This window comes from Salvelinus fontinalis, chromosome 2, assembly GCF_029448725.1.
Source record: "Salvelinus fontinalis isolate EN_2023a chromosome 2, ASM2944872v1, whole genome shotgun sequence".
In the NCBI taxonomy this organism is placed as follows: Eukaryota; Metazoa; Chordata; class Actinopteri; order Salmoniformes; family Salmonidae; genus Salvelinus; species Salvelinus fontinalis.
Window position 1 is genome coordinate 87,949,693 of NC_074666.1, and position 24,735 is coordinate 87,974,427.

Here is a 24,735-nt window from a genome sequence, read left to right on the forward strand (position 1 = left end):
AAGCATTTGTTCTTAACTGACTTACCTTGTTAAATAAAGGTTATAACATTAACACGCCAGAGGACTTGGGGTTCTGCTGAGTTTGCCTCATTTACATTTTTTTATTCTGCTTTGCCACTATCATAAACACTGATAACAATATTTTAGTTATGTGTATTATTATTAATAATAATAATAACAGTGGAGGGGAAGGGGGTAGTTAAAAAATGTACCCCAAAAGGTTCTTTGAGGATCTTATAGGGCTTCCCCCAGTTTCAATTTGAAGAACCCCTAAGGATACTCCAACAGCCTTTCCCTTTAAGAGTATGTACATGCACTTGATATTTCTAGACATTTTCTCATCTCATTCAACTGCATCTTATTTCTTGGGGACCAACTTGCTCTCTTATAAATAATACAACGGTTGGCTCTACGCCAGACAAACATTAGCAATAAAAAAAATCCATGAATAAATGATACAACCACTTGAAATTTGAAATGCGTGTTACATTTATTAGTCTTAAAAACTGAAGACATTTGCATGTTAGGTATATACACAATGCTTTCAACCAGAAAGGCACCTGGACATACGAGTGAGTTTTTACATTAGGAATATTCCCGCGTGGCTCAAAACTGGAGCGTCTATTAAACTCCAGACAAAATGGACACATTCACCTCACGAAGATACACATCTGCTCTCAACTTCTCAATCTTTATTCATCAGGTTAAAAAGCTAATAAGACAATAGTGGTGTAGTGATAGCTAAAATATATTATTTTATAACATAAATATGATAGTCTTAACATTGCACATATTCTGTCTGCAACTATTTATTGGCATCGCTCTCACCTCTGGATACAGACAGTCCACCGAGTTTGCAGGGAAAAGTACAAATGGGAGTTGACTCCTATGATATAAACCAAAACATGCCTTAAACTTTTTTAAATGTAGCAACTTGCACATCCTTAATAAATTATATTCTCAATACAAACAACTCATTATTTACCATTCAGAATCAAGAGCTATAAAAGAGCTCTCGTATAGGCCATTTATGTCGATGGCTTGAAACTGAGCTGTAGTGAAGATACGGCTGTGATTGTCTGAAACATTTCTTTATTGCCATCAGTATGTGCGTGTCTCTCTAAGGGGGCTTTACTGTCAGTCTTTGGCCTTGTGGGTGGCTAATCTATTTATACATCAGAGCACAAGGAAATAAAGTCACGCAAACTGGTGAGTATATCTGATCTGAATAGTGGCTGTCAACGGGGCTTTCCTACTGAAATGTAGTGCCCATAGACCTGTGTTGAGACCCTTCCTTTATCTGAGCAAATGTTCTTTGTCCAAAACGCCATGTGCAAGTATGAAGAAGAGCAAGAATGTGATCAGTTTACATTCTGGCTGCATGGGAGTGATAGAGAGAGCAGGTTATGCTTACTAATGTGTCAGATAAACATCCTCTTAATCCTGGCTCCTGTTCAGTAGGGCACACTGTAGCACTGTGTTCTCATTGGACAAGTTCAGGTAGTACCTCTGTTTCACTCGGTTTCAAAATGTTTTATCCTTACTGAACACAACCCTGATATCAAATGCTCCAGTACAGCACTTCTAATCCTTCTCTCACTGTGAAAAGGAGAAGCCTTCCCACAGTGAGGTGAGGGCATATGGACATGTTGGTTGGTGCCTCATTCTAATCTATATCATCAGTCCTGCTATGATATCCACTACTAAACCACAACCACAAACGCACTGTGATAATATCAAGGAGAACTACGATGAAAATGTGTGGCTTGTGGTAAGTATAGTGACCTGGTACAGACATGCAAGCCAGGAGGAGCCAAAAGCACAATTGACTGCATCTTCTCTGGCCAGCAGGGGAAAGAAATCATGGGTGCGTATCTGTGAGGAAATCAAAGTGACTCGATTGGCCCTAGTAGTCTCCTTACGGACACCCAGATGGTCCTGCCCACAGTGCTTTTTTTCTCTTTCTGATTGGTCCCATGAGAGAGCTGCCACATTATTTTGGAATCATCATCAGTGATGATTGGCCGTTCCCTCAGGCCTCGTGTGGGTGGGATGGGTGTCGGGTCACTTGCTGATGCTGACGTAGGATGTTGGGATGTAGCCCTCGTTCCCGTTGGCCCTGCGGACCCTGGTCCAGCCGTCACCTTTATCCTCCTCCACTACAGACAACACCTCCCCCTCCTGCATGGTGATGGTCCCCTCACTGGCACCTAGCAGGGACATGACAGCATGTTACACTATCGCCATGTACAAGTAAGTGTGTTATACAATATTAGTGTTGAGTACATTGGTGTCATTGTGACCCATCCACAACTACCTGGAAAGTTGTACATGGCTGTACATTGGCCGATGGGAGCGGCAAGTTCCTCCTCCTCCTCAAAGTCGTCGTCAAACTCGGCGTAGATGGCCTGAGAGGGATCCGGGGTGCCTTCTTCAGAGTGGGTTCCGTCAGGGCTGGAGGGAGAAACACACATATGCTTAATAATAAATATAGATATATGACTACAGTACATTTACTGACAGCCATAAGTGAAGTCTCAGCGTCTGGTTTCTAACCTGTATGGTTCGTTGTTGTTGGAGTGAGACCTGTAGCTCAACGCATCCTCTCGTAACGTATCTCTCCTGAGCATCGAATCCCCTCGCCTTCCTGCCTCTGTCAACCATGACTACGAAACAAAGCACGGAGGAAATATGCCATTGTTTCCTATAGATTGTGCTCGTGACAGACAGGATCACAACTTTATTTTAAGAATGTGAAATGTCAGAATAATAGTAGAAAATGATTTCAGCTTTTATTTCTTTCATCACATTCACAGTGGGTCAGAAGTTTACATACACGCAATTAGTATTTGGTAGCATTGCCTTTAAATTCTTTAACTTGGGTCAAACGTTTTGGGTAGCCTTCCACAATAAGTTGGGTGAATTTTAGCCCATTCCTCCTGGTAACTGAGTCAGGTTTGAAGGCCTCCTTGCTCACACATGCTTTTTCAGTTCTGCCCACAAATGTTCTATGGGATTAAGGTCAGGGCTTTGTGATGCTCACTCCAATACCTTGACTTTGTTGTCCTTAAGCCATTTTGCCACAATTTCGGAAGTATGCTTGGGGTCATTGTCCATTTGGAAGACCCATTTGCGACCAAGCTTTAACTTCCTGACTGATGTCTTGAGATGTTTCTTCAATAAATCCACATAATTTTCCTACCTCATGATGTCATCTATTTTGTGAAGTTGCACTAGTCCCTCCTGCAGCAAAGCACCTCCACAACATGATGCTGCCACCCCCGTGCTTCAGGGTTGGGATGGTGTTCTTCGGCTTGCAAGCATCTCCCTCTTTTTCCTCCAAACATAACGATGGTCATTATGGCCAAACAGTTCTATTTTTGTTTCATCAGACCAGAGGACATTTCTCCAAAAAGTACAATCTTTGTCCCCATGTGCAGTTTCAAACCGTAGTCTGGCTTTTTTATGACGGTTTTGGAGCAGTGGCTTCTTCCTTGCTGAGCGGCCTTTCAGGTTATGTCAATATAGGACTCGTTTTACTGTGGATATAGATACTTTTGTACCTGTTTCCTCCAGCATCTTCACAAGGTCCTTTGCTGTTGTTCTGGGATAGATTTGCACCTTTCGCACCAAAGTACGTTCATCTCTAGGAGACAGAACACGTCTCCTTCCTGAGTGTGACAGCTGCATGGTCCTTTGGTGTTTATACTTGCGTACTATTTTTTGTACAGAAGATTGTGGTACCTTCAGGCGTTTGCTCCCAAGGATGAACCAGACTTGTGGAGGTCTACAAAAAATATTCTGAGGTTTTGGCTGATTTCTTTTGATTTTCCCATGATGTCAAGCAAAGAGGCACTACGTTTGAAGTTAGGCCTTGAAATACATCCACAGGTACACCTTCAAAAGCCATGACATCATTTTCTGGAATTTTCCAAGCTGTTAAAAGGCACAGTCAACTTAGTGTATGTTAACTTCTGACCCACTGGAATTGTGATACAGTGAATTATAAGTTAAATAATCTCTCTGTAAACAATTGTTGGTAAAATGACTTGTGTCATGCACAAAGTAGATGTCCTAAACGACTTGCCAAAACTATAGTTTGCTAACAAGAAATTTGTGGAGTGGGTGAAAAACGAGTTTTAATGACTCCAACCTAAGTGTCTGTAAACTTCCGACTTCAACTGAATGTATTCTAGCTTGCATATGGGAACATGTCATGCAGTACATGACTGTGGCCAGTAGAGGGGAGTCCATTACCTCATACTTGTTGAGCTCTCCTCTCAGTCTCTCCATGTTCTGGGCTGTCTGGTTGATCTGGGGAGACAGGCTGGCAGGGTCTCCCATCTGGGGGTTCTTCTCATACACATCCTTCATCTTCTCCAGGGCCTCACTGGAGACACACACAGAGACAGAGCAACAGAGAGGGAAAGAGAAGAGATGAGAGGTGGATTGATTCTCTGGGGAAATGCATCCCCTGTGGAGTGCAGTAATTGGTAAACAACACACACACACACAGTTGGGAGAAGTTGTCAGTAGTCACAGAGATGGTTGTCAAAGCAGTCAGTCAAACTCCCCCACACACCTCTGGTCCACTTCTTTCTGCAACTCCTTGCCAATGTCATCTAGTTTCTGTTGTAACCTCTTCCTGCGCTGCTCGGGGGGGAGATGGCCAAAGTCCTCTGTCACCGTGGGCTGAGAAAACGCACAGGGAGGAACAGTCACTTTAACACGGACGCACGTGCACACACACAGACACGTTCTCCATCACCACGACACGTGGTAGGAGAGGAACACACCCCGCCACCCACAACCACCTCTAGAGGAAACGCCGGTCTGTGGTTATGGTTCAGCTCAAGGGAAACGGTTGATGACAAGAAAAGATATTTAACCTCTAGTAATGACATTGTTTTTGCTTTAGAGTGGACAAACAGATATGCTTTGTTTTTACAGTGAGCTGAACCCAAGACCACCACCATTGTCACCCATGTAATCATTCCCAGTACCATCCCATTGGCAGCACACACACCCAAATAAGAACCTGTTTCTAGGAACTCTTCCATTAGGTTTTGTAGTGATCGTTTAAAGGAAGGAGTTTATCATAGTGACAGACCAGTAAAACAATGGAGGTAAACTGAAGCCAATATATCAGTCAAATTAGATAATTTTGCCCCATTGCTGAAGTGACTTGAGTTATTAAGTGTTGTTACACCCCTAATCCACCAGGTGGCCACCTCTTCAACTCCAAACAGACAGGCCATGTTATCAGCCCTCTGCTTTGCATCCAATGCTGAATTTGAATCTGGCTGTGTTACAGTTCATGTGCTAGCAGCTAAACTAGAGCGTGAACATTCCAGCATTGATTTGAGAAGGTAAACAAGAAGACTTTAGTGTGATGTTTGAGACCAAGATGCTTGTACAATTGTACTGATGGAGAGGTGGTCATGTGTGAGATTCCCTGTCGATGTGAGAAGCTTGAGACACCCTTTAACACCCCACACAGACACCACTCTAGTATTACCATTACTATGATCCTCTCTGGAGTGAGCCTCTGAGGGAGAGAGAAATAGACAGACAATGTGTGTGTGTGTGAGAGAGAGAGAGAGAACTGGGTGGTTCAAAACCCTGAATGTTGATTGGCTGAAATCCGTGGTATACAATGGGTATGAAAAAAACATTTATTTTTAACTGCTCTAATTACATTGGTAACCAGTTTATAATAGAAATAAGGAACCTCGGGTGTTTGTGGTATATGGCCTCGGCTAAGGGCTGTATCCAGGCACTCTACGTTGTGTCGCACATAAGAACAGCCCTTAGCCGTGATATATTGGCCATATACCACACCCTCTTATTGCTTAAATATACAGTCGTGGCCAAAAGTTGAGAAAATATAAATTTTCACAAAGTCTGCTGCCTCAGTTTGTATGATGGCAATTTGCATATACTCCAGAATGTTATGAAGAGTGATCAGATGAATTGCAAAGTCCCTATTTGCCATGCAAATTAACTGAATCCCCAAAAAACATTCCCACTGCATTTCAGCCCTGCCACAAAAGGACCAGCTGACATCATGTTAGTGATTCTTTCGTTAACACAGGTGTGAGTGTTGATGAGGACACGGCTGGAGATCACTCTGTCATGCTGATTGAGTTCGAATAACAGACTGGAAGCTTCTAGAATCATTGTTCTTCCTCTGTCAACCATGGTTACCTGCAAGGAAACATGTGCTGTCATCATTGCTTTGCACAAAAAGGGCTTCACAGGCAAGGGTATTGCTGCCAGTAAGATTGCACCTAAATCAACCATTTATCGGATCCTCAAGAACTTCAAGGAGAGCTTTTCAACTGTTGTGAAGAACGCTTCAGGGCGCCCAAGAAAGTCCAGCAAGCGCCAGGACCGTCTCCTAAAGTTGATTCAGCTGCGGGATCGGGGCACCACCAGTACACAGAGCTTGCTCAGGAACGGCAGCAGGCAGGTGTGAGTGCATCTGCACGCACAGTGAGGCAAAGACTTTTGGAGGATGGCCTGGTGTCAAGAAGGGCAGCAAAGAAGCCATCTCTCTCCAGGAAAAACATGAGGGACAGACTAATATTCTGCAAAAGGTACAGGGATTGGATTGCTGAGGACTGGGGTAAAGTCATTTTCTCTGATGAATCCCCTTTCCGATTGTTTGGGGCATCTGGAAAAAAGCTTGTCCGGAGAAGACAAGGTGAGCGCTACCATCAGTCCTGTGTCATGACAACAGTAAAGCATCCTGAGACCATTCATGTGTGGGGTTGCTTCTCAGCCAAGGGAGTGGGCTCACTCACAATTTTGCCTAAGAACACAGACAATAATAAAGAATGGCACAAACACATCCTCCGAGATCAACTTCTCCCAACCATCCAGGAACAGTTTGGTGACGAGCAATGCCTTTTCCAGCATGATGGAGCACCTTGCAATAAGGCAAAAGTGATAACTAAGTGGCTCGGGGAACAAAACATCGATATTTTGGGTCCATTACCAGGAAACTCCCCAGACCTTAATCCAATTCAAATCAAATTTTATTTGTCACATACACATGGTTAGCAGATATTAATGCGAGTGTAGCGAAATGCTTGTGCTTCTAGTTCCGACCATGCAGTCGGAAGTAATCCCATTGAGAACTTGTAGTCAATCCTCAAGAGGAGGGTGGACAAACAAAAACCCACAAATTCTGACAAACTCCAAGCATTGATTATGAAAGAATAGGTTGCCATCAGTCGGGATGTGGCCCAGAAGTGAATTGACAGCTTGCCAGGGCGAATTGCAGAGGTCTTGAAAAAGAAGGGTCAACACTGCAAATATTGACTCTTTGCATCAACTTCATGTAATTGTAAATAAAAGCCTTTGACACTTATGAAATGCTTGTAATTATACTTCAGTATTCCATAGTAACATCTGACAAAAATATCTAAAGACACTGAAGCAGCAAACTTTGTAGAAAATAATATTTGTGTCATTCTCAAAACTTTTGGCCACGACTGTAAATACAAAGTGCATTCTGAAAGTATTCAGACCCCTCAACTTTTTCCACATTTTGTTATGTTACAGCCATAATCTAAAATGTATTAAATAAAACATTTCTCATCAATCTACACATTATACATCATAATGACAAAGCAAAAACAGATGTAGACATTTGCAAAAATGTTTACATAAGTATTCAGACCCTTTGCTGTGAGACTCGAAATTAAGATTAGTTGATTGGAGTCAACTTGTGGTAAATTCATTGATTGGACATGATTTGGAAAGGCACACACCTGTTCATATAAGGTCCCACAGTTGAAAGTGCATGTCAGAGCAAAAAACAATCCATGAGGTCGAAGGAATTGTTCGTAGAGCTCCAAGACAGGATTGTGTAGAGGCACAGATCTGGGGAAGCGTACAAAAACATTTCTGCAGCATTGAAGGTCCCAAGAGCAAAGTGCCCTCCATCATTCTTAAATGGAAGAAGTTTGGAACCACCAACACTCTTCCTAGAGCTGGCCGCCCGGCCAAACTGAGCAATCGAGGGAGCAGGGACTTGGTCAGTGACCAAGAACCAGACTGTCACTGACAGAGCTCGGGAGTTCCTCTGTGGAGATGGGAGAATCTTCTCGAAGGAGAACAATCTCTGCAGCACTCCACCAGTCAGGCCTTTATGGTAGAGTGGCCAGACGGAAGCCACTCCTCAGTAAAAGGCACATGACAGCCCACTTCGAGTTTGCCAAAAGGCACCTAAGGGAATCTAAGACCATGAGAAACCAGATTCTCTGGTTTGATGAAAACAAGATTTAACCTCTTTGGCCTGAATGTCAAGCGTCACGTCTGGAGGAAACCTGGCACCATCCCTACGGCGAAGCATGGTGGTGGCAGCATCATGCTGTGGGGATGTTTTTCAGTGGCAGGGACTGGGAGACTAGTCACAATTGAGGTAAAGATGAACGGAGCAAAGTACAGAGAGATCCTTGATGACAACCGGCTCCAGAGCGCTCAGCACCTCAGACTGGGGCAAAGGTTCACCTTCCAACAGGACAAAGACCCTAAGCACACAGCCAAGACAACGCAGGAGTGGCTTCAGGACAAGTCTCTGAATGTCCTTGAGTGGCCTAGCCAGAGCCCAGACTTAAACATCTTTGGAGACCTGAAAATAGCTGTGCAGCGACGCTCCCATCCAACCTGACAGAGCTTGAGAGAATCTTCAGAGAAGAATAGGAGAAATTATCTAAATACCGTTGTGCCAAGCTTTGTGCGTCATACCCAAGAAGACTTGAGGCTGTAATCGCTGCCAAAGGTGCTTCAACAAAGTACTGAGTAAAGGGTCTGAATACTTATGTAATGTAACATTTGGGTGTAGATTGAGAAAAAGAAAATAAAAAATAAATATTTCATTTTAGAATAAGGCTGTAACATAACAAAATGTGGAAAAAGTCAAGGGGTCTGAATACTTTCTGAATGCACTGTGTATTCAGAGTATAAAAAACATGAAGGAAACCTGCTCTAAGCCTTGAGACAATTAAGACATGGATTGTGTAATTCTCTCCTTCTCTCTTTCTTTCTCTCGGAGGACCTGAGCCCTAGGACCATACGTCGGGACTACCGGGCATGATGACTCCTTGCTGTCCCCAGTCCACCTGGCCTTGCTGCTATTCCAGTTTCAACTGTTCTGCCTGCGGTTATGGAACCCCTACCTGTCCCAGACCTGCTGTTTTTAACTCTTAATGATCGGCTATGAAAAGCCAACTGACATTTATTCCTGATTATTATTTGACCATGCTTGTCACTTATGAACATTTTGAACATCTTGGCCATGTTCTGTTATAATCTCCACCCAGCACAGCCAGAAGAGGACTGGCCACCCCTCATAGCCTGGTTCCTCTCTAGGTTTCTTCCTAGGTTTTGGCCTTTCTAGGGAGTTTTTCCTAGCCACCGTGCTTCTACACCTGCATTGCTTGCTGTTTGGGGTTTTAGGCTGGGTTTCTGTACAGCACTTCGAGATATTAGCTGATGTACGAAGGGCTATATAAAATAAACTTGATTTGATTTGATTTGTGTATGTGTGCCATTCAGAGGGTGAAGGGGCAAGACAACAGATTAAAGTGCCTTTGAACAGGGTATGGTAGTAGGTGCCAGGCACACAGGTTTGTGTCAAGAACTGCAACACTACTGGGTTTTTCACAGTCAACAGTTTCCTGTGTGTATCAAGAATGGTCCACCACCCAAAGGACATCCAACCAACTTGACACAACTGTGGGAAACACTGGAGTCAACATGGACCAGCATCCCTGTGACACGCTTTCAACACCTTGTAGGGCCTATGCCCTGACAAATTGAGGCTATTCTGAGAGCAAAAAAGGGGACGCCGGGGGGGGGGGGGGGTGCAACTCAATATTAGGAAGGTGTTCTTAATGTTTGGTATATTCAGTGTATGACACCTCCAAAGATTCAGTCTTTCCACTCTGAAAGGTCAACACCTGAATCATGAAACATTTTGATCAATAATTTAGCCCGTTTTGATTGGACATATTCAGTCATTTCCTGGAACAATAAGAAAGAACAGGTTGATCCACCAAACAGGTTAGCGGAGGCCTTTGTGAGGAGACGTTGTGGCCCCTGAACCTGATGACTCACCGTTCGCCCGAGGGTCCGGAAGGAGGATATTCTGGGTTTGACTGTCTTATTGATCTCCTTCAAACAGTACGACAATGGGTCCCGGCCGAACTTGGGGGAGGGGGGTCCATTAGCGGGCGAGGGGGCGGGGGGCGTGGACAAGGGGGTGAGTGAGGAGGGGGAGAGCTGGGACAGGGTGAAGCACAGACACCCAGGGAGAGGGTGGCATGGAGGGAGAGAGGGAGGGGAGGACAAAAACAAAACAGATGACAAGGGAAAGAGAGAGAGACACCATCAACACCTTAAGCACACCACACAGAGAAGACAACACTGCAGCAGTTACCCCTGCAGAAGCCCACAGTCACCGGATCATTCACATAGCGCCACAACAGCCGCACCACAACAGCCGCACCCCAACAGCCGCACCCCAACAGCCGCACCCCAACAGCCGCACCCCAACAGCCGCACCCCAACAGCCGCACCCCAACAGCCGCACCACAACAGCCGCACCACAGCCCCAACACCAGCAATTAAACACCAACAAAACACAAGCCACGATGAAGGGTAGAGTAGAGTGAGCCTACGTGAGGAACAAGGTTGACAGATTGGAGCGGACCAACAGGAGGTTCCATTGGTTAACCTCAATCTGGACACAGATACATAGGTAGACTGAAATATGTACAAAGGACACCCTACAGGTCTGGGCCTGGTATACGTGCTTGTAATACGGGTAATAAGAAACATGGCAGGTCTCTAACCTGGTGGGAACTACTGAACGTTGGCGTGATGGTGTAACCACATGACCAAGTGAGGAGCAGTGAGGGAGAATATCGTCAACTCTACAGGCTGGTTTCTCAGTCACAGATCAGCCTGGACCTACAGTAGTCTTGGACTAAAAAGCAGTTTAACTAGGAGCTGTTTGAATCAGTGTTGTGCAGTGGGGAGGGGGTAGACTTTTTACAAATGACATCCAAAGCTCTTTCTCACAGGCCAATATGAAAATTAACTCTGATCATTACTGAACCACCTCTTTGGGGAGAGCAGGAGCGATGACACAGAGCGGTGCACCACACAGACAGGACGGGAGGTAGACAGGGTGTATTAGAGGAACAGGATTGGACAGCAGTCAGCAGTGTAGCCAATCAGACATGCAGCAGGAGGAAAGTGCTGGAAGAGACTGGAGGGGAGAGAGAGAGAGATGCAGCAGTGGGTAGAGGCCGGCCATGATGTAGGTTAGCTAGGTGTTAGTTTGCTGTACTCTCAACATTCATGTGTAGTTTATTTTTAGTAATTTCAGACTGGCTCAGGAGGCCTGTTTAAGGGACATCCGATATATTCTAGATCTAGACGGCCTCTAGTGGTCCAACGTCATCCATGATCTCCAATGACAGTGTAGAGAGAACACAGCAAAAAATGAGTTCACCTGGAACTAGTCATCCCTCCCTGTCCCAGTATCATCCCTGATGGTTGGCATTTCCCAAAGGTGTCATTGTGATGGTTTGACTGCTAATGTTATAGTCTAGGCCAGTATAATAGCAGTGTGTTTGTAGCGGAGAATTCAATGTGTTTGTGCCTGTCTGTGCTGATGAAAGCACAAGCTCTGCAGAACGCTGCCTGCCAGTAGAGTTGACCTATTGGAAACCACAGTCAGTCACACGCTGCAGAAAGTCAGAGGGGGCTTATTCACAGACAGGCCAGGGACACAGCCATGCACATACCAGTTCTAGAAAGGTGTGTGTGTGTGTGTGTGTGTGTGTGTGTGTGTGTGTGTGTGTGTGTGTGTGTGTGTGTGTGTGTTAGAGAGGGGGGCCATGCAGTATGTACATGCAGAGCTCTGGGAACAGGGAAGATTGTGTGTGAGACCACAGCTTCAGGACCATAGTGACAGATGGAACGTCCCTCTGGGGACCCCCAGACGCTGTCTCCCTGATTCAGCCCCTCTGCTTCAACACTGACACACACTGCTCCTGGTTGATCTACCTGCACCTTGGAGCACTGATCATTTCAAACACTAAGAAATCAACTCGGGGGACTAGTCATTCATAGGAGGGAAATAACCTGATTTGGACATGAATTGTAGATTAGGATAATAATCCTCCTAATTCAGAAAGTTACTCAGTCAGAACTGAGTCATGGGAGTGGGATGTACCAGGGGTGTAAACTAGTAATTGTGTCTGAGGAGGACTGGTGGTACTAGCAGCCTACCTTACTCTTCTTGCTGAACAGCCAGAACGGTTTGCTCCTGTTCTTGCCCAGCAGCTCCAGGGGGCCTTTGGGGGTACCGAGGGTGCCCAGGCTGCTGTCTGAGGAGGCACGGTTGATGCCCTGACTGTAGTCCTCAAAGTCCAGGTCGCCAGGACGCTCAAAGCCTGACTTGTACTGCTCTATAAGAGCTATGGAGTCCTGCAGGGACAGTGGGTTAGATTATGACAGTGAAACACAGACCAACAATACCAAAACGTTTCAAAGCATTTGTGTTTCATACCCATTTCCCTCACATTCTTTTGAACTTCATTGGACCACATGTATCCACGTACGTTACGTCTGGGTTTGTTTTGTATACATGCAGTACAGTACGGCCGACTCACATTCCTCTCATTGACATTAGTGCCCGCTTTAGTGACGCCCTCCAGACACTTCCCGATAATGGGCATCACGTGCCTCTCCGTGTCTGAGAACAAGACGTAGCCCTGCGCCAGCTTCCTCACCCGCCTCTCATCCATGTCCTGGAGTTTCTATAGGGAGAGGAGGCACATACAGGACGTAACTCAACCAGATCTGCCATGTCTTGGTGCCTGATTATAGAATAACAACCTGCATCAAGTGCAGCTTCAAGTGTCTCCTGAAACTTGACCCCAAAAAACCATCTGGGTCAGCCGATTTAGACCCTTTCTTCTTTAAGGCTGCTGCCCCTATCGTCGCCAAGCCTGTCTCTCCTCTCTGGGGAGGTTCCCATTGCTTGGAAGGCAGCCACGGTGTGTCCTTATTTAAAAGGGGGAGATCAAGCTGATCCTAATAATCAACTGACTGGCTTTCTTGATGTCTATAGTATTCTCTCTGGTATGAAATCTGGTTTCCACTCAGGTTATGGATGTGTCACTGCAACCTTAAAGGTCCTAAATTATGTCACCATTGCCTTTGATTCTAGGCAATGTTGTGCTGCTATTTTTATTGACTTGGCCAAAGCTTTTGATACGATAGACTATTCCATTCTTGTGGGAATATTGGAGTATTGGTGTCTGAGGGGTCCTCGGCCTGGTTTGCTAACTACCTCTCTCAAAGAGTGCAGTGTATAAATGTATGTAATGTTATGTATGTATGTATGTATGTATGTATGTATATGTAAGAACATCTGCTGTCTCAGCCACTGCCTGTCACCAAGGGAGTACCCCAAGGCTCAATCCTAGGCCCCACGCTCTTCTCAATTTACATCAACAACATAGCTCAGGCAGTAGGAAGTGCTCTCATCCATTACTAAGAAGATTATACAGTCATACTCAGCTGATGTTGTGTTAAATGCTCTACAATAAAGCTTTCTTAGTGTCCAACAAGCTTGTTCTGAACACCTCCAAAAAAAGGTAATGGTGTTTGATAAGAAGAATGCCCCTCGCCCTACCGGTGTGATTACTACCTTTGAGGGTTTAAAGCTTGAGGTAGTCACCTCATACAAGTACTTGGGAGTATGGCTAGACGGTACACTGTTCCCATCTCATCACATATCAAAGCTGCAGGCTAAAGTTAAATCTAGACTTGGTTTCCTCTATCGTAATCTCTTTCAGCCCAGCTGCCAAACTAACCCTGATTCAGATGACCATCCTACCCATGTTAGATTACGGAGACATAATTTATAGATCAGCAGGTAAGGACGCTCTCAAGCGGCTAGATGTTCTTTACCATTTGTCCATTAGATTTGCCACCAATGATCCTTATAGGACACATCACTGCACTCTATACTCCTCTGTAAACTGGTCATCTCTGTATACCCATCGCAAGAGCCACTGGTTGACGCTTATTTATAAAATCCTCTTTGGCCTCACTCTGAAATATCTACTGCAGCCCCATCGCAAGAGCCACTGGTTGACGCTTATTTATAAAATCCTCTTTGGCCTCACTCTGAAATATCTACTGCAGCCCTCATCCTCCACATACAACACCCATTCTGCCAGTCCCATTCTGTTAAAGGTCCCCAAAGCACACACATCCCTGGGTCGTTGGTCTTTTCAGTTCGCTGCAGCTAGCGACTGGAATGAGCTGCAACAAACACTCAAACTGGACAGTTTTATCTCAATCTCTTCATTTAAAGACTCAATCATGGACACTCTTACTGACAGTTGATGCTGCTTTGTGTGATGTATTGTTGTCTCTACCTTCTTGCCCTTTGTGCTGTTGTCTGTGCCCAATAATGTTTGTACCATGTTTTGTGCTGCTACCATGTTGTGTTGCTACCATCTGTTGCTGCCTTGCTATGTTGTCGTCTTAGGTCTCTCCTTATGTCGTGTTGTGTTGTGTTGTCATATATATATATATATGTGTGTGTGTGTGTGTGTTTTAAATCACAGCCACCGTCCCCGCAGGAGGTCTTTTGCCTTTTGTTAGGCCGTCATTGTAAATAAGAATTTGTTCTTAACTGACTTGCCTAGTTAAATAAAGGTTAAATTAAAAAAAGTCAGCTGTGTTTTTAGTGTCTATTGAACCAAATGTTAGCATTTCAAATAGTTCCAGCATAAGGAAGGGAAGCTAGGCTAAGGTCAGGATGGATGGGTGAGAGGCTCTGCCGCACGTTGAAGATGAGAGGCACGTCGCTGAAGTAGAACTGGCTCTGCTCCTGGTTGTATTTCTGCAGCTGGGCTGCGTAGTCGTTCTTACACTCCTCCGCTATGTGTGTCCTCATGTTGGCCTGCTGTTTGGCCTGGAAACAGGTAACAAAACAAACACACAGGTCACACACACAGGTCAGTCTGGTGGCTCACATTCCACTGTTTAAAGGGGAAACAGGACAAGTAGGACAGCTGGATTGTGTTCAATAGGGCACACCGTAGGAAAACCTTTCGCAACGGAAAATGAAAACCTGTGTTCTTTTTAATTCTGTGTTGGTGTCCTACTACCTTCTCTACGTCGGCCTTTGTGGCGTTGATGTCCTGGTCAGTTTTCTCTGCATATTGAGCAGCTTTGTCCGCTTCCCGCCACTCCCTCTCAAAACGTTTCTTACTCTAAAACACAGAGACAGAAACACATCCATGTTGATCTTAGCTAACACAATACTGTGCTCTGTGGGCATTCTCTGAATGGAATAGAATAGACTCTACTATTGTGTAGAAGAAGCGAGACCTCTGCTACACCCAAGGGTAGTCGACACTTGCCCAATGGTCACTAGCACCTGACTTTACTGAATGGGGCTGGAACATCAGTGGTTTAAGTGAATGGTGCTGACCCATACAGCGACGAGCAATGCGCTGGAGTGCTGCTGGCTTCTGGTTCCCTACCCCTGCTTTAAAAAGGAGCTCCTCATCTCTTTTTACTGTATATTACAAATACTGGTCACCTGAGTCACCACACACACACACAACTAGAGAACAAACGTCCCTTTCACTGATGTAACAATGACCCCACTTACAGCAGACAAAAAGCAGACAATATGAGAAAGCATTCAGAAACATTTGACAACTTTCACCACTATAGACAATGGAGGACAGTGACTGGACAAAACATTGCCCTTTGACTGAACAGAAAGAATAAACAGACAAGTTGTTCCCTGACAAGCAAAGTATAGGCCTACTGTATAGAGAGGATGTATACATTAGTATTCTACCAACAACGTAGATGTTCCCTTTGGAAGAGAGGAGCTATTGGCAGACGGCCTGACATGTAAACAAACTTACACTGTCGAGCTGCTTATAGGTGCTCTCCAAACTCTGCTGGGCTTTCTTGGCCTCCGACAGATGCTGCAAACAGACGAACAGAGAGAGGACACATGAGACACCAAGAACACTAGGATGATGACATGACGGTCCCTACTTAGACAGGGCCATTGGCATTGTGTACAGAATAAACAACGGCCACCAAAAACCACTGAACAAAACAGATGGTAAACAAATAGCAGTCTGTCTGTCTGTGGGTCATGTCTACTGGGAGACTTTATAGTGTTTGTATGTGTTCTATATTCCATTGGGGATGGGCCAAGGCATTTCTCTCCTTTCAGAGGATAACACGACAGTTACCACCCCCCTACGAGACAACCCAAGTAAGGCTACCTTCGTGCCATAACAGAGGAACCTACAAATCTCTGCTGGTCCTTCCTGTCTCCTTCATACTCTCCCTCCTTTTCCCTAGCTCCCACCCATTTTCCCTCGCCCTCACTATAATAATGTGAGTTGTGAATTCCATCCTTCCCTCTCAGTATGGATCTCTCTCTCACCGTCTTACGCTCCATCTTGAGCTCCTGCAGGTACTTGGTGAGTTCGATGCAGATGTTCATCATCATGTTCTCAGCAATCAGCTCCCTCTGTCCTGCGTAGTCATTCATCTCATTCAGGATGTCCAGGAAGGACTGGTGGTTGGAGAACCTATGGGAGAGGAGGGGGAGTGAAGGAGGAGGGAGGGAAGAGGGAGGAGGGGAGGGAAAGGATACAGAAGAGATGAGATCTGTAATGGATTTGGGCATTGACAGGAAGTTACATACACTGTTGCTTAAATAGCTGTGTTAGCCAGGTAATGATAGGTCCATTACTTCCTTATTCCCGTTTCCCTCTCAGGGGGTATAGTAGCAGTCATTTGCATTGCTCTGCAGGTGCTGGCATAGCCTCTCCAACTACAGTACTATAGACAGGAAAGCAGTTTGAAAAGACATCATTGAAATTACGTCATGTATTGTTGCTGTATTATTTTAGTCTAGCTTTGTTTTCCTTCTCTTTGTCTGATTAGGAACTGAAAGTCATGTTGAAGATCACAGCTGGCCTGGGCAGGTACAAATAAAGCACATTTATTTTATGCACACACACACACACACACACACACACACACACACACACACACACACACACACACACACACACAAAAGCCCACAATAGCTCACCTGCATTCCTGTTCCTCTTTACAGCCTCGTTTAGGATTGTATTTCTTTGTTAGATTTCTGTCAATATTAGGAGAGGGGGAAGATATGGTAAGTAGTGTGGAAGATAGAATATATGTCAAAAGCACAGATGCAAACTTAATTATCCTAAATGATAGACAAACACAATGCATCAAATTAGGGTGTCTATTCAAATATCAATAAAGAAGTTCAAACCTAAGTTGGTTACAGTTCGCCTTTAATAGAAATGATTCAATTTAAAATCAATCCACACCTCTAAGAACAATACACACAAATATTTGCTTCTTGTAGGCAAGACTGCCCCGGTCCACTGGCACAGTTGATCTTTCCTTTTTGCCGTTTTTATCTCAATATCAAATCATTTATAGGTAACAATTAATTACCTTACTGTAAATGTTTTTAATTAAAATGGTCAAAAAGAAACAAGCAAGAATTCTGCTAAGACTGTGAGTGGTCTGTCTGGGAGTGGTCAGAGGAGCCTAATGGGAAGGATGTGTAACCTGAAAGCTAGCTGTTATTGGTCTTCTATTAACATCTAGGTCTAAAGAACCCCCCGAGCCAAACAAGCTGAAATGTCAGGCAGCTCTTACACTAAAAGGGCATTATCATAATTGTCACAATTTCACTGTATTCTTCCAACCTCAGTGTGGAGATATATATACACTGCTCAAAAAAATAAAAGGGAACACTTAAACAACACAATGTAACTCCAAGTCAATCACACTTCTGTGAAATCAAACTGTCCACTTAGGAAGCAACACTGATTGACAATAAATTTCACATGCTGTTGTGCAAATGGAATAGACAACAGGTGGAAATTATAGGCAATTAGCAAGACACCCCCAATAAAGGAGTGGTTCTGCAGGTGGTGACCACAGACCACTTCTCAGTTCCTATGCTTCCTGGCTGATGTTTTGGTCACTTTTGAATGCTGGCGGTACTTTCACTCTAGTGGTAGCATGAGACGGAGTCTACAACCCACACAAGTGGCTCAGGTAGTGCAGCTCATCCAGGATGGCACATCAATGCGAGCTGTGGCAAGAAGGTTTGCTGTGTCTGTCAGCGTAGTGTCCAGAGCATGGAGGCGCTACCAGGAGACAGGCCAGTACACCAGGAGACGTGGAGGAGGCCGTAGGAAGGCAACAACCCAGCAGCAGGACCGCTACCTCCGCCTTTGTGCAAGGAGGATTAGGAGGAGCACTGCCAGAGCCCTGCAAAATGACCTCCAGCAGGCCACAAATGTGCATGTGTCTGCTCAAACGGTCAAAAACAGACTCCATGAGGGTGGTATGAGGGCCCGACGTCCACAGGTGGGGGTTGTGCTTACAGCCCAACACCGTGCAGGACGTTTGGCATTTGCCAGAGAACACCAAGATTGGCAAATTCGCCACTGGCGCCCTGTGCTCTTCACAGGTGAAAGCAGGTTCACACTGAGCACATGTGACAGACGTGACAGAGTCTGGAGACGCCGTGGAGAACGTTCTGCTGCCTGCAACATCCTCCAGCATGACCGGTTTGGCGGTGGGTCAGTCATGGTGTGGGGTGGCATTTCTTTGGGGGGCCGCACAGCACTCCATGTGCTCGCCAGAAGTAGCCTGACTGCCATTAGGTACCAAGATGAGATCCTAAGACCCCTTGTGAGACCATATGCTGGTGCGGTTGGCCCTGGGTTCCTCCTAATGCAAGACAATGCTAGACCTCATGTGGCTGGAGTGTGTCAGCAGTTCCTGCAAGAGGAAGGCATTGATGCTATGGACTGGCCCGCCTGTTCCCCAGACCTGAATCCAATTGAGCACATCATGTCTCGCTCCATCCACCAACGCCACATTGCACCACAGACTGTCCAGGAATTGGCAGATGCTTTAGTCCAGGTCTGGGAGGAGATCCCTCAGGAGACCATCCGCCACCTCATCAGGAGCATGCCCAGGCGTTGTCGGGAGGTCATACAGGCACGTGGAGGCCACACACACTACTGAGCCTCATTTTGACTTGTTTTAAGGACATTACATCAAAGTTGGATCAGCCTGTAGTGTGGTTTTCCACTTTAATTTTGAGTGTGACTCCAAATCCAGACCTCCATGGGTTGATAAATTTGATTTCCATTGATAATTTGTGTGTGATTTTGTTGTCAGCACATTCAACTATGTAAAGAAAAAAGTATTTAATAAGAATATTTCATTCATTCAGATCTAGGATGTGTTATTTTAGTGTTCCCTTTGTAACAGTATAACTTTAAACCGTCCCCTCGCCCCGAAACGGGCGCGAAACAGGGACCCTCTGCACACATCAACGACGGTCGCCCACGAAGCATCGTTACCCATCGCTCCACAAAGGCCACGGCTCTTGCAAAGCAAGGGGCAACACTACTTAAGTCTCAGAGCAAGTGACGTAACTGATTGAAATGCTACTAGCGCGTACCCGCTAACTAGCTAGCCATTTCACATCCGTTACACCTTTATTTTTTTGAGCAGTGTATATATATATAGAGAAAAAAAACAGGAAATCATGTTTGACTACACTACCCCTTTAAGGGAAAGCCAATGCAAAACTAGTCAAGAAGAACATCTATGTTAAAACAGATCCACTTCTCCTATTCTTCCTTCTTTCATTAGAGCTCTCTGACCACATCCTGTCCATCATGTGCCAGTCTGCTCCCACTTCCTCTCCTCTCCACCAGAGCCCATCAGCAGATACTGACAGACACACTCGGAGTGAGAGTGAGGAAGAGAGAAAAAGGGAAAAAGGGAGGCAGTAATGCAGGCTCAAGCTTGAGAATGAGGGCAGTGTTTCTGGGACTGTCTGGGCTGGGGCAATGCCAACAGGGAGAGACAAGTTCAATTCTGCCCCAAACTAGTCATAAGACACCACATACATTTCATAAAACAGCTTTTGAGCACAAACATCAACTGCTGTGGACACACGCAGGAATGAGGCATGAAGAATGAGGCCTACCTCAGCTGCTTGGCATAGTTCTGCTCTATCTCCGTCCTCTCCTTCACAAACTTGACATACTTCTCTACCAGTTCCAGCCCGGATTGCGTGTGCTTGTCGATGATGTCATATTGGTCCTGGGGAGAAGGAACATGAAAAGAGAGAGAGAAAGAGATTATGCACGATACACACGAGATGGATGATAGCTCATCACCATTAGATAAGAATGACAGGGCACGTTTCATTGGATGAGTGACGTCATCTAAAAGAATGCTGGATATTAATCAGTCTGAGGGAACATAGTTTACTGTTGATAGTGAATCTCAAGTCACCATATCTACCCAAATGTTATGCCTTCCAAGAATTCTCTACATATGCACAACCCTTGACCCCCGACCTTGAGATGCTAAATCATGCTGCGTTCTGCTAATAAAGAGAGGGGGAGAGGGAGAAAAAGTTGGAAAAGGGCGAGAGAGCGAGAGGACACAGGGAGGACAACCTTTTACCGACAGGAAATAGGAAGCGCCCCACTCTTGCACTTCCTGTGGTACGTAGACTCAGTAGAAACATCCCGAATATGAATTGCATATAACACTAAACAGCCAATTGATTGCTGCATTAATGTAAAATTGGAGGCGGCAAGTGGAAGGGAGCGAAGGTAGGGAACTTGTTTGTCGACCCTTTACAAGGCCAAAAATTGGCTGAAAGAAATCTTCATAAATTGAAAAAGACACCAGTTTCATTTGAGGACCAAAATGTTGGCAGCTTGTAAAATAGAAGAGATTTGATGTACCGATTCTATGGCACATGGTTTATGAACTGATACAAAAAAAACAAACACTTGATTCAAAAACTTAAGAGTTTTTCAATAAAAAATGATGTATAAAATTCTTGCCACCAACAGAATGTTATGTATATGGGGCATACAACCATCTCAGCTCTGCAGATTTTGCTGCGAAGAGACAGTATCATTAGATCATTTATTCTGATATTGCCCCTATGTAGCTTGTTTCTGGTCACAGGTTCAGGAATGGCTGAAAAATCACAACATTTACCTCAAATGAACGCTACAAATAGCACTGTTGGGAGATTTGGAAAGCCATAGTCAATCAATCAACAATATAATAGTTTCAATCAAATTATTCATCTTTAACTTACAATCTGTAGATACTATGTGATTAGGAAGGTTCAGAATCTATGTGAAACATCACAACACAATTGAAATCAAGTTGAGGGATCGTGTAATTGGCATGCTGACTGCAGGGATGTCCACCAGAGCTGTTGCCAGAGAATTTAATGTTCATTTCTCTACCATAAACTGCCTCCAACATCGTTTTAGAGAATTTGGCAGTACGTCCAACCAGCCTCACAACCACAGACCACATGTAACCACTCCAGCCCAGGACCTCCACATCCAGCTTCTTCACCTGCAGGATCGTCGGATGTGTGCTGGGGTGGGGGGGGGGGGGGGCTTCGTTATTGTTATTTTATTGTGTTACTTGTTATTATGTTTTACTTTAGTTTATTTGGTAAATATTTTCTTAACTCTTCTTGAACTGTACTGTTAGTTAAGGGCTTGTCAGTAAGCATTTCACAGTAAGGTCTACAATTGTTGTATTCCGCGCATGAGACAAATGGAAGTTTGATTTGATGCCCTCCAAGACCCACCCATGGCTGCACTCCTGCCCAGTCATGTGAAATCCATAGATTACAGCCTAATGAATTTATTTCAATTGATTGACTTCCTTATATGAACTGTAACTCCGTCAAATCTTTGAAATCGTTAGAATGGCGAGTTAATATTTTTGTTTGGTGTATATTCTTGCTGTGTAACTACTGTGGAGAAAAGAAAGAGATGTGCCACGTATGTAAACTGTGTATATAATGTACAACAAAAATAAAAAGCTGTAAAAACAAAGTTTAAGTTTGTCCTCGGAAGAGGGTGATGGATGGGTGAAACAAAAAACGAAACACTAAAACGTAACGCATCGTTATTTGATTTCCCTACACTTTATAAGCAAACATATCGTCAACTCACACAAGAAAAACAAAATAGGCTTGCTACCACACGTATCATTAACAGAAATTCCCACACTTTGATATGCAGTGTTCTAGACTCTCTTCTCTTTAGTTCCTTTTTTGGCTGCGTGCTTTATGGCCACTTCAAGCACAGACAAGCCTGTTAGAGAGTGATGATGATATCAAGGAACAGCCAATCCTCCCCCCGAACACCTCCAAGCCCTCTGTAGTTACAGTATGGAGGAGGGCCGTCTATGGGAAGAGATTCCTATCATGTTGGGCCATGTTCTTGACCCATCCTACCCCTTCAAAGGGCACACGAAAAGAGAGTGAACAAATAACACCTAAGGCCTTTAATTTGAGAAGAGCACGTAACACATGAACATGTGGGCTTGTATGAGACATTGCGAGCAACTTGCTGTATGTGTGCATGTGTATAACAAGGAGGACTTATTTTTAGAAGTCTGATCAAATGTTTTGGGGCAGGAAAATGGAGGGCCACAGCACACAGTGTGCTCTTCTGGTGTTCACCCTAAACACCACCAAGAGACAAGGAGAGAACATACCAACTGGTTGATTTTCATTCCAGTTTAACAAAGTTCTCCTGTCTTAGCGGTTAAGTTGTAAATAAACCAAGCTGATTGTTGTTTCACAACCATTAGGCCTACTGGCTGGGGGGGGGGGGGGGTCTTCCACCGCACGAACAACCTTGTGTGCCCTCTCCATGAGGCAATTTTGTTTAGAAATTGGTTCCAGTTTAAAGTCTCAGTAAGCTAGGACATTCAGTTGGGCTTTTCATTAGCATACTGTTGGCTTCATGATAGCATTTAGGACACACGGACACGGCAAACAGTAATCTTCCAAAGACTGTAGGCCTAGCCATCCATGTTGGCCCTGCCTCAACCCAGCAGCCTGTGTCTTCTACCTCCACCCCCCAACTCCAGACAGATTAACTTGTAAAGGCATCACCCTAGGCATGGGAAGTCATCCTGCTCAGTGGTGGAAAAAGTACACAATTTTCATACTTGAGTAATAGAAAATGACTCAAGTAAAAGTCACCCAGTGAAATACTACTTGAGAAAAAGTCCTTGGTTTATCCAAAAGTAAAAAAATTAATTGCTAATTCTTTTATAAAGCAAACCAGATGGCACCATTTCTTGTTTTTTTACTTACAGATAGCCAGGGGCATGCTCCAACACTCAGACATAATTTACAAATGAAGCATGTGTTTAGTGAGTCCTCCAGATAAGAGGCTGTTCTCTTAATAAATGTGTGAATTAGTACTTTTGGGTGTCTGGGAAAATGGATGGAGCAAAAAGTACATATTTTCTTTAGGAATAGAGTGAAGTAAAAGTAGTCAAAAAAATAAAAAGCACAGATACCTCCAAAAACTACTTAAGTACTTCCAAGTATTTTTACACCACTGATCCTGCTCCACGACCATGGAGAATGTTTCCTCCCTTAGTCACTGTCTTTAATGAACTTTATAAAAAGGGCCCGTCTGCCATGCTACATTTTTTACAGTCCTGGATTGTGGAACACACACAGAGCCTATCCTCACTCAGTCACACTAGCAGCCAGGGCTAATGCCCATACACTGATCTTGCACACTGAACACTAGGTGCCTAAAATAACTGCTGGATTAACGGCAAGGAAAGCAGGGGACAGATGCCACAGAGCAGGCAGCACAGTTGGCCACAAACGTTACTGGCCAAACACAATCACAACCAATTAGGCAGTCTGGACATTGTGGCGAGAGAAGGAATGAATGTATGTTTGCCAATAGTCTCCCTCACACATAAATACAAACATATGAAAACCTGGATAGATCTGTGCGCAAATTGAAGTCATTCTCTCACAATCAATTTCACTAGTAGTATGGTCTAAACCTGATAGAAGGTACAGTAAACTACCAGCTAATAAAATCTGTTTGATTTTGCATGTTCTCAGAGAAAAGTAGAGGTTTGAAGAAATGTCTCTTGGGTTAAAAAGTGAAACAGATGTGGCAAATATATCCATATAAATAAATACAAGAGCATGGATAGATGAGATGTTTTGAGTTCATTAAATGAGGTCAAACCTAATTAGGTTGCTGGTGCTCCATGCAGCGCAGCACTGAGGATGGAAAGGGGACAGGAGGAAGAGAGAGAGGCCCAGGGGGAACATGGATAATGAGGTCAAAACCTACCGTCCCACCCTCTCTGTAACGCTCCATTTACATACTCACTATGTGGGTGTGTGTGTGTGTGTGTGTGTGTGTGTGTGTGTGTGTAGGAGGTCAGATCACTGGGTGGGTGGTGGAGTAGCCATAGCCTAGCTCTCAGATAAACAGTGTAGCAACATTGAGGGGCAGTGTGTTCTCGGTCTGACTTTCTAGAGAAAAGACTGCTTGTTTCTCTGTTGGTCTTGTCCATTGTGTCGCCTACCAGCTACCACTGTAACTCACTCTTGTGCACATTGGCTGGGGAATCCATGAAAACCGGTGGCAGACAGAGGTTGAAATAAACTCATACTAATTAAAACCATGTGAGATCGATGAGTGAGAGCAAAGATCCATCCAGCTATCCATGTTAAAAAGTAAGCTATTG

General features: G+C 44.5%; 1 protein-coding gene across 6 annotated transcripts in view; it reads right to left on the reverse strand.

Moving 5' to 3' along the window:
- Positions 1-465: 465 nt before the first annotated feature.
- Positions 466-24,735, reverse strand: part of LOC129830720 (cdc42-interacting protein 4 homolog) — a 30,650-nt gene continuing 6,380 nt past the window's right edge. Inside the window, exons 2-16 of one of the 6 annotated variants that reach the window (XM_055893364.1) lie at positions 20,150-20,265; positions 17,180-17,236; positions 16,523-16,670; positions 15,987-16,049; positions 15,213-15,317; positions 14,888-15,016; positions 12,696-12,842; positions 12,313-12,510; positions 10,129-10,293; positions 5,519-5,548; positions 4,583-4,692; positions 4,258-4,390; positions 2,557-2,666; positions 2,318-2,454; positions 466-2,210 (exon numbers count right to left, since the gene is read on the reverse strand). In XM_055893364.1, coding sequence (XP_055749339.1) covers positions 2,065-2,210; positions 2,318-2,454; positions 2,557-2,666; positions 4,258-4,390; positions 4,583-4,692; positions 5,519-5,548; positions 10,129-10,293; positions 12,313-12,510; positions 12,696-12,842; positions 14,888-15,016; positions 15,213-15,317; positions 15,987-16,049; positions 16,523-16,670; positions 17,180-17,236; positions 20,150-20,265 — 1,794 coding nt within the window. In that variant the 3' untranslated portion in view covers positions 466-2,064. Of the gene's footprint in view, positions 2,211-2,314; positions 2,455-2,556; positions 2,667-4,257; positions 4,391-4,582; positions 4,693-5,518; positions 5,549-10,128; positions 10,294-12,312; positions 12,511-12,695; positions 12,843-14,887; positions 15,017-15,212; positions 15,318-15,986; positions 16,050-16,522; positions 16,671-17,179; positions 17,237-20,149; positions 20,266-24,735 lie in introns of all 6 variants that reach the window. The other 5 variants (XM_055893373.1, XM_055893381.1, XM_055893401.1 and 2 more) reach the window with 5 other exon arrangements.